Source organism: Mesoplodon bidens (assembly GCF_964165515.1).
Source record: "Mesoplodon bidens genome assembly, chromosome: 3".
Classification (NCBI taxonomy): domain Eukaryota; kingdom Metazoa; phylum Chordata; class Mammalia; order Artiodactyla; family Ziphiidae; genus Mesoplodon; species Mesoplodon bidens.
The window spans coordinates 13,542,113-13,559,526 of NC_138178.1; the positions used below are offsets into that span (position 1 = coordinate 13,542,113).

A 17,414-nucleotide genomic window follows, 5' to 3' on the forward strand; every position below is an offset into this window, starting at 1 on the left:
ATTCATTTTTGGATTGTCTTATTAAAAGAGTATTTAAAGCTGCAAGTATTATCCTCTAAGTAGAGCTTTAGCTGTCATAGGTTTTGATATCACATATTTTCCTTTTTATTAATTTCTAGGTAATATGTAATTTCAACTTTTATTTCTGCCTTGCTAAATTTTTAAAAAAATATACACTTGGTTCTGCCTCTCAAATCTCTTTAATATAGAACTGTCTATCCTGCTTTGTGCCCCTGCCATTGACCTCCCTTTCAAGATAAATTAGTTACAAACTATAGTCTGAGATAACTAATCTGGTTACCAGAAATGATGATTTTGTTGTGTGAATAGTTGATTTGATGTTCCTGCCAGCTCAGTCCCCCAGTAATTAGATATCAGAAGCAGCTGTCTCTTGAGGCTGCAGTATTCTGTTTATCTACATTTTGGAGAAGGCTTGCATTTCTCATCTTATGGGGAGGGCAGAGGTGTGTTCAACTTAAATAAACGTTATTAATCCAAATTTATTTTGATGCAAGTTAAAAATAAGAGGATAGAATGCATTTCTCTTTTACTGTACTGGAAATTATCTGATTTGTCAACAAATTATTATTATCAACCTTGACTCTCAAAAAATAATAAGATGTATGTTCTATATGAGCATCAATAACCAGGATTTTGATGTAAACTAGCCCTTTATTGGTTCCTATATATATTTTAAGGCTAAGAAAAGTCAACTAAAGCTGTCATCTTATATACATTTTAGTAGTTTTCTCCAAAGGCAGTTGACTTTTAACAGTGATCTCCAGTGGAAGAACCCAAAGCTTCTCCCTGCTTCTTTTGTAGCAGGTCAACCATAGAAGCCCAGACTTAAAATTTATTATGAAGTAAACGACTTTATTATTTATTTATTTTTGCCATGAAAAATCATTTTTAAAACATTTTCCTTTTTCAGTTTATTTTGTTTTTTTTTTTCCAATTTATTTTGAATTTTCTGTGAACCTGGATAAAATCCCATAGTCCTGAAGTTATGGTGAGCACAAGTTTCCTGTCTTATCCTCCTGGTCCTTAAATGCCTCCTTAAATGCCTCTATTATTTAGTTCTTCTAGTGGTAAATGCACTTGTATCCAGGCACATAGTTTTTTGTTTATTTTTTGTTGTTGTTGGCTTTTTTGGGGGGTGGAGGGTGGGAGTGGACTATAAATTTAAGTGCAAAGGCCAGAGTAAAGAGGCCGATGTCATTATCAAGAGTTCAGCTTGAGCTTTTTACTCAGTAATATCAGATGAGAAAATGACCCAAAGACTTAGAAAGATTGCATGGAATTACTAAGTTTGAGGCAGTTGACCTTGGGTAATAACATTACAGAAATTAAGATATCCAGATGTCAACCAAAGTTTTAAGTTCTTCAACTACGTGCCTAAATATATAGTTTGGATAACTATACTCTTCCCTTTTTACTGAATCTGATATATGTTCTTCTCTTGGATTTAATATTCTTGAGTTTTTTCAAGGCAATAGGAAGTTTTGTTAAGAACAGTTTACTGAAGATTGGTTCAAGGTGATGGAGTAGAAGGACGTGCGCTCACTCCCTCTGGCGAGAACACTGGAACCACAACTAACTGCTGAACAGTCATTGACAGGGAGACACTGGAACTCACCAAAAAAGATACCCCACATCCAAAGACAAAGGAGAAGGCACAATGAGATGGTAGGAGGGGCGCAATCACAATAAAATCAAATCCCGTAACTGCTGGGTGGGTGACTCACAAACTGGAGAACACTTATACCACGGAAGTCCACCCACTGGAGTGAAGGTTCTGAGCCCCACGTCAGGCTTCCGAACCTGGGGGTCCGGCAACGGGAGGAGGAATTCCTAGAGAATCAAACTTTGAAGGCTAGTGGGATTTGATTGCAGGACTTCGACAGGACTGGGGGAAACAGAGACTCCACTCTTGGAGGGCACACACAAAGTAGTGTGTGCATGGGGACCCAGGGGAAGGAGCAGGGACCCCATAGAGACTGAACCACACCTACCTGGTAGTGTTGGGGGGTCTCCTGCAGAGGCTGGGGATAGCTGTGTCTCACCATGAGGACAAGGACACTGGCAGCAGAAGTTCTAGGAAGTACTCCTTGGCGTGAGCCCTCCCAGAGTTTGCCATTAGCCCCACCAAAGAGCGCGGGTAGGCTCCAGTGTTGGGTCGCCTCAGGCCCAACAACCAACAGAGGGGGGACACAGCCCCACGCATCAGCAGTCAAGTGGATTAAAGTTTTACTGAACTCTGCCCACCAGAGCAACAGCCAGCTCTACCCACCACCAGTCCCTCCCATCAGGAAACTTGCACAAGCCTCTTAGATAGCCTCATCCGCCAGAGGGCAGACAGCAGAAGCAAGAAGAACTACAATCCTGCAGCCTGTGGAACAAAAACCACATTCATAGAAAGACAAGATGAAAAGGCAGAGGGCTATGTACCAGATGAAGGAACAAGATAAAACCCCAGAAAAACAACTAAATGAAGTGGAGATAGGCAACCTTCCAGAAAAAGAATTCAGAATAATGATACTGAAGATGATCCAGGACCTCAGAAAAAGAATGGAGGCAAAGATCGAGAAGATGCAAGAAATGTTTAACAAAGACCTAGAAGAATTAAAGGACAAACAAACAGAGATGAACAGTACAATAATTGAAATGAAAAATACACTAGAAGGAATCAATAGCAGAAAAATTGAGGCAGAAGAACGGATAAGTGACCTGGAAGACAGAATAGTGGAATTCACTGCTGCAGAGAGAATAAAGAGAAAAGAATGAAAAGAAATGAAGACAGCCTAAGAAACCTCTGGGACAACATTAAACGCAGCAACATTCACATTATAGGGGTCCAAGAAGAAGAGAGGGAGAAAGGACTCGAGAAAATACTTGAAGAGATTATAGTCGAAAACTTCCCTGACATGGGAAAGGAAATAGCCACCCAAGTCCAGGAAGCACAGCGAGTCCCATACAGGATAAACCCAAGGAGAAACACACCGAGACACATGGTAATCAAATTGGCAAAAATTAAAGACAAAAATTCTTGAAAGCAGCAAGGGGAAAACGACCAATAACATACAAGGGAACTCCCATAAGGTTAACAGCTGATTTCTCAGCAGAAACTACAAGCCAGAAGGGAGTGGTAATGAAAAAAAGTGATGAAAAGGGAAAAAAGTGATGAAAGGGAAAAACCTACAACCAAGATTACTCTACCCAGCAAGGATGTCACTCAGATTCGATGGAGAAATCAAAAGCTTTACAGACAAGCAAAAGCTAAGAGAATTCAGCACCACCAAACCAGCTCAACAACAAATGCTAAAGGAACTTTTCTAAGTGGGAAACACAAGAGAAGAAAAGGACCTACAAAAACAAACCCAAAACGATTAAGAAAATGTTAATAGGAGTATACATATTGATAATTACCTTAAACGTGAATTGGATTAAATGCTCCAACCAAAAGACACAGGCTTGCTGAATGGATACAAAAACAAGACCCATATATATGCTGTCTACAGGAGACCCACTTCAGACCTAGGGACACATACAGACTGAAAGTGAGGGGTTGGAAAAAGATATTCCATTCAAATGGAAATCAAAAGAAAGCTGGAGTAGCAATACTCATATCAGATAAAATAGACTTTAAAATAAAGAATGTTACAAGAGACAAGGAAGGACACTACATAATGATCAAGGGATCAATCTAAGAAGAAGATATAAGAATTATAAATATATATGCACCCAACATAGGAACACCTCAATACATACGGCAACTGCTAACAGCTATACAAGAGGAAATCGACAGTGACACACTAATAGTGGGGGACTTTTTTTTTTTTTTGAGGTATGTGGGCCTCTCACTGTTGTGGCCTCTCCCGTTGCAGAGCACAGGCTCCGGACGTGCAGGCTCAGTGGCCATGGCTCACAGGCCTAGCCACTCCGCAGCATGTGGGATCTTCCCGGACTGGGGCACGAACCCATGTCCCCTGCATTGGCAGGTGGACTCTCAACCACTGCGCCACCAGGGAAACCCTAGTGGGGGACTTTTAACACCTCACTTACACCAATGGACAGATCACCCAAGCAGAAAATTCATAAGGAAACACAAGCTTTAAATGACACAATAGACCAGATAGATGTAATTGATATTTATAGGACATTCCATCCAAAAACAGTGGATTACACTTTCTTCTCAAGTGCGCACAGAACATTCTCCAGGATAGATCGCATCTTGAGTTACAAATCAAGCCTCAGTAAATTTGAGAAAATTGAAATGATATCAAGCATCTTTTCTGACCATAACGCTATGAGATTAGAAATTAATTACAGAGAAAAAAACGTAAAAAACACAAACACATGGAGGCTAAACAATACATTACTAAATAACCAAGCGATCACTGAAGAAATCAAAGGGGATAAAGATGTAAAAAAAAAAAAAAGAAGAAATCAAAGAGGAAATCAAAAAATACCTAGAGACAAATGACAGTGAAAACATGATGATCCAAAACCTGTGGGATGCAGCAAAAGCAGGTCTAAGAGGGATGTTTATAGCTATACAAGCCTACCTTAAGAAACAAGAAACATCTCAAACAATCTAACCTTACACGTAGAGAAAGAAGACCAAACAAAACCCTAAGTTAGCAGAAGGAAAGAAATCATAAAGATCAGAGCAGAAATAAAAAGAAAGAAAACAATAGCAAAGGTCAATAAAACTAAAAGCTGGTTCTTTGAGAAGATAAACAAAATTGATAAACCATTAGCCAGACTCATCAAGAAAAAGAGGGAGAGGACTCAGATCAATAAAATTAGAAATGAAAAAGGAGAAATTACAACAGACACTGCAGAAATACAAAGCATCCTAAGAGACTACTACAAGCAACTCTATGCCAATAAAATGGACAACCTGGAAGAAATGGACAAATTCTTAGAAAGGTATAACCTTCCAAGACTGAACCAGGAAGAAATAGAAAATATGAACAGACTAATCACAAGTAATGAAATTGAAACTGTGATTAAAAATCTTCCAACAAACCAAAGTCCAGGACCAGATGGCTTCACAGGTGAATTCTGTCAAACATTTAGAGAAGAGCTAACACCCATCCTTCTCAAACTCTTCCAAAAAATTGCAGGGGAAGGAACACTCCCAAACTCATTCTATGAGGCTACCATGACCCTGATACCAAAACCAGAAAAAGATACTACAAAAAAAAGAAAATTACAGACCAGTATCACTGATGAATATAGATGCAAAAATCCTCAACAAAATACTAGCAAACAGAATCCAACAACACATTAAAAGGATCATACACCATGATCAAGTGGGATTTATCCCAGGGATGCAAGGATTCTTCACTGTACGCAAATCAATCAATGTGATACACCATATTAACAAATTGAGGAATAGAAACGATATGATCATCTCAGTAGATGCAGAAAAAGCTTTTGACAAAATTCAACACCCATTTATGATAAAAACTCGCCAGAAAGTGGGCATAGAGGGAACCTACCTCAACATAATGAAGGCCATATATGACAAACCCACCGCAAACATCATTCTCAATGGTGAAAAACTGAAAGCATTTCCTCTAAGATCAGGAACAAGACAAGGATGTCCACTCTCACCACTATTCAACATAGTTTTGGAAGTCCTAGCCACGGCAATCAGAGAAGAAAAATAAAAGGAATACAAATTGGAAAAAAAGAAGTAAAACTGTCACTGTTTGCAGATGACATGATACTATACATAGAGGATCCGAAAGATGCCACCAGAAAACTTCTAGAGCTAATCAATGAATTTGGTAAAGTTGCAGGATACAGAATTAATGCACAGAAATCTCTTGCATTCCTATACACTAATGATGAAAAATCTGAAAGAGAAATTAAGAAAACACCCCCATTTACCATTGCAACAAAAAGAATAAAATACCTAGGAATAAATCTACCTAGGGAGACAAAAGACCTGTATGCAGAAAACTATACGACACTGATGAAAGAAATTTAAGATGATACAAGTAGATGGAGAGATATACCATGTTCTTGGATTGGAAGAGTCAACATTGTGAGAATGACTATACTACCTAAAGCAATCTACAGATTCAATGCAATCCCTATCAAACTACCACTGGTATTTTTCACAGAACTAGAACAAAGAATTTCACAATTTGTATTGAAACACAGAAGACTCCAAATAGCCAAAGCAATCTTGAGAAAGAAAAACAAAGCTGGAGGAATCAGGCTCCTGGACTTCAGACTATAAGCTACAGTAATCAAGACTGTATGGTACTGGCACAACAACAGAACTGTAGATCAATGCAACAGGATAGAAATCCCAGAGATAAACCCACGCACATATGGTCAACTAATCTATGACGAGGCAAGGATGTACAATGGAGAAAAGACAATCTGTTCAATAAGTGGTGCTGGGAAAACTGGACATTTACATGTAAAAAATGAAATTAGAACACTCCCTAACACCATACAAAAAATAAACTCAAAATGGATTTGAGACCTAAATGTAAGACCGAACCCTATAAAACTCTTAGAGGAAAACATAGGCAAAACACTCTATGACATAAATCACAGTAAGATCTTTTTTGATCCACCCCCTAGAGTAATGGAAATTAAAACAAAATAAACAAATGGGACCTAATGAAACTTAAAAGCTTTTGCACAACAAAGGAAACCATAAACAAGACGAAATGACAACCCTCAGAATGGGAGAAAATATTTGCAAACGAATTAACGGACAAAGGATTAATCTCCAAAATATATAAACAGCTCATGCAGCTCAATATTAAACAAACAACCCAATCCAAAAAATGGGCAGAAGATCTAAACAGACATTTCTCCAAAGAAGACATACAGATGGCCAAGAAGGACATGAAAAGATGCTCAACATCACTAATTATTAAAGAAATGCAAATCAAAACTACAATGAGGTATCACCTCACACCCGTTAGAATGGGCATCATCAGAAAATCTACAAGCAACAAATGCTGGTGAGGGTGTGGAGAAAAGGGAACCCTCTTGCACCATTAGTGGGAATGTAAATTGATACAGCCACTCTGGGGAACAGTATTGAGGTTCCTTAAAAAACTAAAAATAGAATTATCATATGACCCAGCAATCCCACTACTGGGCATATACCCAGAGAAAACCATAGTTCAAAAAGACCCATACACCCCAATGTTCATTGCAGCACTATTTACAGTAGCCAGGTCATGGAAGCCACCTAAATGCCCATCGACAGATGAATAGATAAAGAAGATGTGGTCCATATATACAATGGAATATTACTCAGCCATAAAAAGGAACGAAATTGGGTCATATGTTAAGATGTGGATGGATCTAGAGACTCTCATACAGAGTGAAATAAGTCAGAAAGAGAAAAACAAGTATCATATATTAACGCATATATGCGGAATCTAGAAAAATGGTACAGATTAACCAGTTTGCAGGGTAGAAATTGAGACACAGATGTAGAGAACAAATGTATGGACACTAAGGGGGGAAGCGGTGGGGGTACGGGTGGTGGTGTGCTGAATTGGGTGATTGGGATTGACATGTATACACTGATGTGTATAAAATGGATGAATAATAAGAACCTGCTGTTTAAAAAAATAAAATTAAATTTAAAAAAAAAAGAACAGTTTACTTTGGTCAGATTCTGGATAAGGTCTTCTCATTTTTGTTTTGTTAACCACCTGCAGACCTAAGAAAAGGTGGGTCTCAAAGTTGCAAAGACACTGTAAATAGAATGAGTTTTAGATTTTTGGCAATCCACTGATATAAATCAGGGGTCAACAAACTATGCTCCATGGGCCAAAACCAGGCTCTAACTCTTGTTGAAAATAAAATTTCACTGGATCACCACCACACCCATTTGTTTATGTGTGGTCTGTGGCTGCTTTCTCACTACAATGGCAGAGCTGAATAATTGCAGCAGAGACTTTTTTGCCTGCAAAGCCTCCAGTATTTACTATCTGGCCCTTTACAGAAAATGTTTGCTAATCCCTGATATAAAGTAAAATAAGAAGCCCCTCTTGGATCACCTAAGACAGAATTTTCAGTGTTTTTACCTTGCAAAGCTTTTATGAGGATAGGTTGGGTTTATTTTGTTCACTACTGTGTCCTCAATGGTGGTAAGTAGTAGGTACTCAATAAATATTGTCAAATCTGTAAATAAAAACCATCCAAATTCATTTTACTCCTCAATTCCTTTGTACTCACGGTCTGAAGCACAAATCCAAATAAACTGCAAATTAGGTTTGCTAAGTGTTAAAATGAAAGAGAAATAGTGACTTTCTAGCCTACATATTATAAGTTTTCATTTACTCAGCACCACTATGTGCCAGATACTATAATAAGCACATTATGTACATATATGTATGTGTGTATATATATTTACATACATGTATATATATTTAGGTGTTGTAACATTATTATTTCCATTTTATAGATGAGAACTTGAGACTTAGAGTAGGTAAATTGTCCAAAATCACATAGCTAGTAAGTGGCTTAGTTATTTTCAAGCCCATCTTCATCCTAAGCATCATAGTAAGTGGAAAGGGGCTAACTCTAATACAATCTAGAATACGAGTAAAATTTCTCTGAGATTTGTCCCGTGTCTAACATCCTTACCAGATCTGTTCAAAAGTAAATTAGATAAGAATTTGTTCATTTAGATTAATGTACCTACTTCTAGAAGAGTGTTCACTGGGAACAATCCATACATTTTAAACATCTCTGGGTTGAGCTATATCAGATTACTACTAATCCTGCTTTTCAGACTCCCAGAGATAGCTGGTTCCATTTTGATGTATATAGCTTAACTTACATTAGAAGATAATCAAGGAGTGGCCATAGAATATGCAGAAAATAGTCTTTAATTCTAGAAGAGGTAGCATGGGAGGTGAGACTAAATTTCTGTCAGGAAATTTCTGCTACGTAGTATCTATCTAACATTTTGGCAAATTATTAAGCCTTAGTTTAAGCCCCAGTTTCCTCATTAACATAAAGATAATAATTATACCTATCATCAAGGGTTGTAAAAATCAAGGGAATTAACATATATTGTGGCTAGAGTGGCACCTAGCACATAGCGTGCAATAAAGATAATTCTGCATTGTTTCAATTTTTAAAAATTGAGATACTCATGAAACGTAAAATTCACCATTTTAACCATTTTAAGTGTACAATTCCATGATCTCTAGTGTATTCGCAATGTTGTTCAGCCATCATCTAATTCCAGGACATTTTCAGTCCCCCGAAAAGAAGCTCTGTGTGTATTAAGCAGTCACTCCTCATTCCCCTCTCTCCCCAGCCCCTGGGAACTACTGATTTGCTTTCAGTATCAATAGATTTGTCCATAAAGGACAAAGGGCCAGTTAAAATGGAATCATGAAATACATGGCTTTCTGTGTCTGTTTTTCTTATTTAGCATTGGGTTTTCAAGATTCATTCATGTTGTAGCATATATCAGTACTCCATTCCTTTTTTTTTTTTTTTTTTTTTTGCGGTACGCGGGCCTCTCACTGCTGTGGCCTCTCGTTGCGGAGCACAGGCTCTGAACACGCAGGCTCAGCGGCCATGGCTCACGGGCCCAGCCGCTCCGCGGCATGTGGGATCCTCCTGGACCGGGGCACGAACCCATGTCCCCTGCATCGACAGGCGGACTCTCAACCACTGCGCCACCAGGGAAGCCCTTCATTCCTTTTATGTCTGAGTAATATTCATTATATTGATGTACCTATACCACTTTTTGTAGAATACAGCTGATCTTTATATATTGATCTTGTATCCTACAACTTAATACATTTACTTCTTAGCTCTAATACTTGTTCTGTGATGCTTTAGGATTTACCACCTATAGGATCATGTCATCTGTGAATAGAGAGAGTATTAATTCTTCCATTCTAATTTGGATGGCTTTTATTTCTTTTTCTTGACTAATTGCTCAGGCCAGAACACATATCCCTCTTACTACTGATCTTGGGAAAAGGTTTCAGACTTCACCATTTAGGTAGGAGGTTACCTGTGGGTTTTTCATAGATGCCCTTTATCAACTTGAGAAAGTTTCCTTCTAGTCCTAGTTGAGTGTTTTGTTATTAAATGGTGTTGGATATGCTATTTCTGCATCAATGGAGATGACTATATGGTTTTTTGTTCTTCATTTAATTAACATGATATATTGATTGATTTTCATGCACTGAAACACCCTTGCATTCATGGGATAAATCTCACTTGGTCATGGTATGTAATCCTTTTTATATGCAGCTGGATTCAGTTTACTAGAAGTTTGCTGAGGAATTTTTGCATCTGTATTCATAAGAAATATTGATCTATAGTTTTCTTTCTTGAGGTGTTTTTCTGGTTTTGGTATCCTTCCTCCTCTATGTTTTGGAAGAGTTTAAAGAGGATTGTGATTTCTTCAAATGTTTGACAGAATTCAGTAGTGAAATTCATCTGGTTTTGAGGTTTCGGGCTTTTCTTTTTAGGACATTGGATTTTTTTGTTTTTTATTAACTGATCAATCTCTTTACTTGTTATAGGTCTATTCATTTTTTCTGTTTCTTCATGAGTCAGTTTGTGTGTTTCTAGAAATTTGTCTATTTCATCTGGGTTTCCTAATTGGCATACAATTGTTCACAGTATTCTTAGTGTACCATTTGATCTGCTTTTTGTTTCTTTTACAGTAGATCTTTATTTTCTTAGTGTTTGCCATGGAGGTTACAATTAACGTTAATTTATAGAAATCTAGTTTGAATTAATAGCAAGTTAGTTTCAATCATATAAAAAATTTGGCTCCTGTGTAGCTGTGTTCCCCTTCCTTATATAGTTATTGTCACAGATTACATCTTTATACATGTATGCACATAGATATAGATCTATATTATTGTTTTATTTGAGACATAGACATTTATTATTTAAGACATTTAAGACATTTATTATTATTGCTTTAATAGTTGTCTTTTAAATCATATAAAAAATTGGAGTTACTAACTAGAAATACATGAATATTGACTTATATTTATCTATATAGTTATCTTTATCAGCGTTCTTTATTTCTTTGTATGAATTGAGTTACTCCCTGGTATTTTTTTCTTTCAGCCTGAAGGACTCTCTGCAGCACTTTTTGTCGAGCAAGTCTACTAGAAATGAATTCTTATCTTTTGTTTAATTGAAATATCTTAATTTCTCATTCTTTTTTGAGGAATAGCTTTGCTGGATATAGAATTCTTGCTTAACAGATTTTTTTAAGCACTTTGAATGTGTCATTCCATTAACTTCTGGCCACCATGGCTTCTGATGAGAAATTAGCTGTTAATGTTTTTGAGAATTCCTTGTACATAATGAGTCACTCTGCTGTTCTCAGGATTATCTGTGTCTTTGAACAGTTTGAGTGGAATGTTTCTAGGTGTGGATTTCTTTGTGTTTACCTTACTTAGGATTTGTTGAGATTTCTTGGATGTGTATATTCATGTCTTTTATCAAATTTTAGAAGTTTTCAGTCTTTTTTTTTTGTTTTTGCCCTTTTCTCTATTTTCCTTCTTGGACTCTTATTAAACGTATGTTGGCTTGGTGGTGTCCCACAGATCTCTTAGGCTCTGTTCATTTTTCTTCTTTTTTTTTTTCTTTTTGCTGCTCTTATTGGAAAATCTCAATTGACCTATCTTCAAGTTCATAGATTTTTTCCTTCTACCTGCTCAAATCTGCTTTTGAGCCCCTCTAGTGATTTTTTAAATTTCAGTTATTGTATTTTTCAAGTCCAGAATTTTTCTTCAGTTCCTTTTATAATTTTATGTCTTTGTTGATATTCTGAATTTGGTGAGACAGCATTCTTATTCTTTCTATTAGTTCTTTGTACATGCTCTTGAGCATATTTAAAACAGTTGATCTAAAGTCTTTCTCCAGCAAATCCAGTGTCTGGTCTCCATCAGGGACAGTTTCTGTTAATTCTTTTTTTCTGTGTGTGTGGGCCATACTTTCTTGTTTCTTTGCATACTTCATAATTTTTAATGAGTACTGGACATTTTGAATATATAATATGGTAATTAGATTATTTTACCTCATCAGGGTTTTTTTTTGTTTGTTTGTTTTTTGCTGCCTGTGGTTGGTGTTGTTCGTTTGTCTAGTGATTTTTCTGAACTAATTTTCTAAAGTATATATTCTTTACCATGTGTGGCCACTGACATCTGTTTGATTAGCTTAGGGGTCAGCTAATGATTCAGCAGAGATTTCCTTAAAGGTTTGGGACCAGAAGCAAACAAACAAAAAAACGTCAAAATCTTTGGCAGTGGGTCCTGTGTATATGTTGGGGCACGCCTTCAACACTTAGCTAGGCAGTTTACAACTCACCCTTAGACTTCACCTGCTGCTTGTATACAGCCTAAAGCTCAGCTAGAAGTGAGAATTTAGGGCCGTCTCAGGTGTTTCTGTGCAGCTACTCCACCTTGGGCACACACATGTGGGTCTTCTGGTGGGAGCATTTCAAATCCCATATTCCCCAAAGCATCTCACTTCCTAGTTTTTCCTCCTAAGCTTTTTGATGTGTCTATTGTTTACCCCAGCTGCCATCCCTTGCCTCATTTGGCACCTGCTGATAAATTTGCCGTTAAATGGTTTTGACAAGTGTCCTGAACAGTTGCCTCTCTGCACTGGGAGAGATCTGAGCTTGGTAAAATAAAGGTAAGCCCTTTACACAGTCTGTCAGGGAACCAAAAGACAGGCCAGAGCAAGCAGCCACAGTTCTTGGAGGACAAAGCCCACTTTGCTTACTCTAACACTAGGAACCCACACCAGTAACTCAGATTGGCATCTTCAGGACCCTTACTGCAAATTAGCTACCTTTTGCTTGACTAAGTGTTTGACTGATTGCTGGAATCCTTTGACTAGTTTGAAGAGTTCAGATTAAGTTGATTCTGACAGGTTTTGCCAGGTTATTTGCTGTTTCTCTTCAGGGACAGGCCCTTGGAGTTCCCTACTCTGCCACTTTCATTGATGTCTCATCACATTTTTTTTCAGTTTTGACAAACTTATTATTTTCATAGGTGGTTGTTGTGGGTTTTTTTTTTTTTTTTTTTTTTTTAATAAAGGATGACCAGGGACTTCCCTGGTCGTCCAGTGGTTAAGACTCTGCACTTCCAATGCAGGGGGCACGGGTTCGATCCCTGGTCAGGGAACTAAGATCCCACATGCTGTGCGGCACAGCCTTCCCCCCGCAAAAAAACCCAAAAAGAATGACCATATATCTCTTCTTTACAGAGGTCATCCAAGTATTGTGATAATTCATGTCCAGCTTGCCAAAAAAAATATCACATTTAGAAGGAAAAGAATTCTGGCAGTTGAACCCTGTAGATCTCCTGATGTCAACAGTGTTAAAGATGGCCAGTTCACCCATAGTCCTATCAGAAATTTTTCTCTGAAAGCCAGAGAGATAAAACGTCTCATTCACTGTGTATGTGAGATGAATGTTCTAACATTCAGGTCTCTAGTAGAAATACGATGTAAAATGTGCTGTAAAAGCCAACATATATCAGGATCTTTACCATTAAAACGGCAGATGACCATATTCCATTGTAGTTATGTGGATGTTTTCCACATAGCTTATCAGCTCAGTAGGATTGTAGCAGTTGTTCTCACTGCCTTCCCAAAAGCTTTAGCCCTTGTGAAGTGGCTCAGATGAAATCTACTAACTGAATCTAAAGAATCAACATAGAGAGCTATGATTCTGGTGCAATATTTTCTGGGTTTGAATTCTGTTTTCTTCTATTTGCCAGTAGTATGAACTTGAGCAAATTACTTCTTTTTGCCTCACTTACCTCTTCAGTAAAATGGGCCTGCTAACAACTATACTTATCTTATAGCTTTGTTATGAGGATAAAATAAGTTAAGATTCATTAAGTAATTAACTAAAATTTAATACATACATAAGCTAGTTTGAGGTGCAGCTTGTCTAGAGCATGTCTTTTAGACAGGAAAACCTCTGAGTTTTTCAGTTCTGTCCACTTAGCATGAAACTAATAAGTTCTTTCCACTTATTAGTGAAATAAACCTACTAGGCAGATTCTCAAGAGGAAAATAGGCAGTATTTCTGTGTAGCCTGAGAGGCCCATTTCTAAGTCAGGAGAGAACTGTCTGTATCTACAGCTGGATGCAAAACAAAAACATAAAGTTGAAGAACAGCATTGTATCATGTGATGGTTTGGGGGACAAGGAGGATGGACCAAGATAGTGGGATATAAAGCTAAAAAGACTGGAAAAGACAGATGATGAAGGTTCTTGGGCATTACTGAAGGGTTTGAAATAGGAGAGCCATCTGGCCACATTTACCCTTATGGTATATACTGCGGCAGAAAAATGGAGGATTGGGGTCAGCTTGCCAAGACTGGAAGGAGGGAAATGTCTTAGGTGACTGTTATGTAAGTCATAGATGTTCCATAATGAGCATGTATTAATTTTGTAACATAAGCAAATACATACACTCTTATTTTGTAAGAAATCTACTTTTGGAATTTCTCTGTGATATAGTCCCAATTTAATAAAATCTAAAATTAAAGTCCCAGTTAAAGAATGAGAATTCATTTGACACTTGACCTCTTTGCTCAACAAAATCTCCATCACAGAGTTTCAGTAAATAGTCATTCTTTTCTGCTACATGCTACCTATCATTTAAGTATAAGGAACACATCAATTCCATTGAGCAAATGAGAATGAAAATTATAACCATATTACCTGCGAAACTTACTCTGCTAATTTTATAGCTCCTCAGCCCTCCACAAGTCAGAAAAATATTCACACCTAAGTTGAAACTTTAAAGTAGAGTGATTGCCTGGAGCAATAAGCTCTAGAAAATTGGTAATGAAAGGGAGCTTGACAGACTAATTGTAGTCTCACTTTGCCTCTTTCCACCTCTGTTTCTTTAACAGCTATTTAGTCCCAGGTACACAGACTTTTGTTATGTTTTGTTTTTTTAGTCATTTGAACTTCTTAGTAAATCAGTTTTAGGAATTAATTGAACAAATACTCAGCTAAAAAACAAGATAAAATTTAATAAGCAACTTTATTCTCATTTTGCCCCACTATGAATGTTAGTTTTTGCAATAACTTTTAAATTTAGTGGAGGTCAAGTTTTATACCCAACTTAACAGTGTGTTCTTTGTTATTGTCATGTATTTTTTACTGGCCATGTAAAATGATGTTCTCTGAGTTTACACGTACACACGGGATTACATAAAATTCAATTTTAATATCCACTTAATCCAAAGTACTCTTCCTCAACTATCATGACCTTTTAAAATATATTTAAACTATGTTAGTAATACATAAATAGTGGGCAAATTTATTTCTGCAAATCAGACTATGGAAACTGGACAGCATTGAAAATAACCTATAAAGTACTAAAAAAAAGTTAAGGACAATATATATAACTATTTCTAATTATAATTATTTTGGGTAAATGCAAAGTTAACTGCCTTCAGATAGGCATACTTTTTGACATGTGAAATTGAGATTCCATAGGTTGTTGCTTCATGGTAAATTCAATATAAATAGCAATGAAGGAACCACATATGGTAAGCCTGGGCTTCAGACATTGGCTTTGGGATTCTCAGATAAATAAAGACCTTCCTTGAAGGCACACGGATGTATTAATTTTTAATTTGTTTCTTTTTGATCTCTTAATTACTGAAAAAGATTTATTGGTTAATTTTAGGAAGGCAAGTGTTTGAAAAGTTTTGCCAAATACTGTCTTCTTTAAATGAATGTATGGTAATGAAAAGTTAAGAGGAGAGCCAAATTAGATTGAATAATTGTTCAGTCATGTGGGTCAGGCTAGTTGCATAGCCTGGTTGTTAGACTGATTGCTCAAATTACATTGCCTGGGGTCCTGCACTTGGTTGGCTGTCTTCTCAGATCTTAACAAGGTTCTGGGAATTTCTTTTACTGACAAAGTTTGCTTTGTGTTTTTCCCCTCCCCCCACCCCCAGGATGCTTCATCTGCAGACATTAGAAAAGCATATCGTAAGCTTTCACTAACTTTGCATCCAGACAAGAATAAAGATGAAAATGCAGAAACTCAGTTTAGACAAGTAAGTGAAATATGCTGTTATTGTATATGTATTTTTGTGATAATTTATAAATAAATGTTTATGGTAGAAACAGTAAACTACACGTAGAATATTTCCATTTAAAATGAGGTTGTAGTTTAGAAATATAATGTATACGTATTTATTTAGTTTTTTACAAAATATGCTTTTACCAACATTTTTTTATATTAGAATCTAAATTCTTGGGGGGTCATATTGTCATAATTTTCTTGTCTAAATTACAGTTTTTGCTTTTAAAAATCACATGTTAAGGTAATTATTAGTTTTGCATCTTTCAAAAAGATTTATTTTGGTATCAAGCCATTTTTAACCTCTTAAGGTGCTACCAAAACCGTAAAATCTTACTTATAATTAAGATTTTGTCTGTTCATTGTATATATGAGTGCATGGGGTTTTTGCATGTGAATTATAGTGCGTTGGTCTCCCTAAGTGATTTCCTATAGTTGAGATTATTTTTAAAGTAATGCTTTTGTTTTAGTTGGTGGCCATTTATGAAGTTTTAAAGGATGATGAACGAAGGCAGAGGTGAGTGTTCATCTGCTTTTGAATTAAGATGTTATACTTTGATGTCTCAGTTTATAAAGGAGAGAATTGTCTCGTTAAACATTTTATTATAAGTTAGCATTTTATTTTCATTCCTTTCAAGATGTGCATTGTTTTTAAAATGTATGTTTATAAGAGAGTTAATTTCTATTGAAAATATTCACTAGGTTGATTCAGTACTTATAGACTTCAGGATCATGGCTTCATTAGCTAATATTTTTAACATGAGTATCTATGCTCTGGGAAATAAAATTCCACTTGACTTCAAACAAATGCCTATTTATTTTTGATATATCAGTAATTGCTCCTATCTGCGCTTGGGGGGCTTTTTACCCCCCTTCTATTTCTTAAATGTTTTGCAATTAGGCGATTAGCGGTATTCAAGTTATTACCATTTCTTGGTGTTTCCTCCTCAAAATAATAAACCCAGTTTGTGAGTGAGAGAACAGACTTGTATAAATCTGTAGAAGATACGAGTAGAAGAAAAATATTGGCTTCTTTCTCCTATTTCTTTCACCTCCATCCCTTCCCTTCCTCTGCTCCAGGGATTCTGTGTTTAGGGTCGAACGTCAGAGAAGAGGCAGCCACCTCACTTTGAGACTTCTCTGGGCCTCTTTCAGCAGAGTAGTAATGTATTTATACAGTGGTTTATATGCTAGTGACTTAAGAGGAGATTGCAGAGAGACCTCCTTCCTCTGCTCTTCCGAATGTGTGGAAGGTAGACACTACTGTGACCGGTTTCAGAGTTTTTTTAAGTCAGACCCA

At 36.7% G+C, this 17,414-nt stretch overlaps 1 protein-coding gene across 1 annotated transcript in view; it reads left to right on the plus strand.

Annotated features, from left to right (window-relative positions):
* The window catches only part of DNAJC1 (DnaJ heat shock protein family (Hsp40) member C1), a 211,211-nt gene that overhangs the window by 57,740 nt on the left and 136,057 nt on the right, over positions 1–17,414 (plus strand). The window contains exons 2-3 of the mRNA XM_081229510.1: positions 15,987–16,088; positions 16,585–16,631. Coding sequence (XP_081085636.1) covers positions 15,987–16,088; positions 16,585–16,631 — 149 coding nt within the window. The remainder of the gene's footprint in view (positions 1–15,986; positions 16,089–16,584; positions 16,632–17,414) is intronic.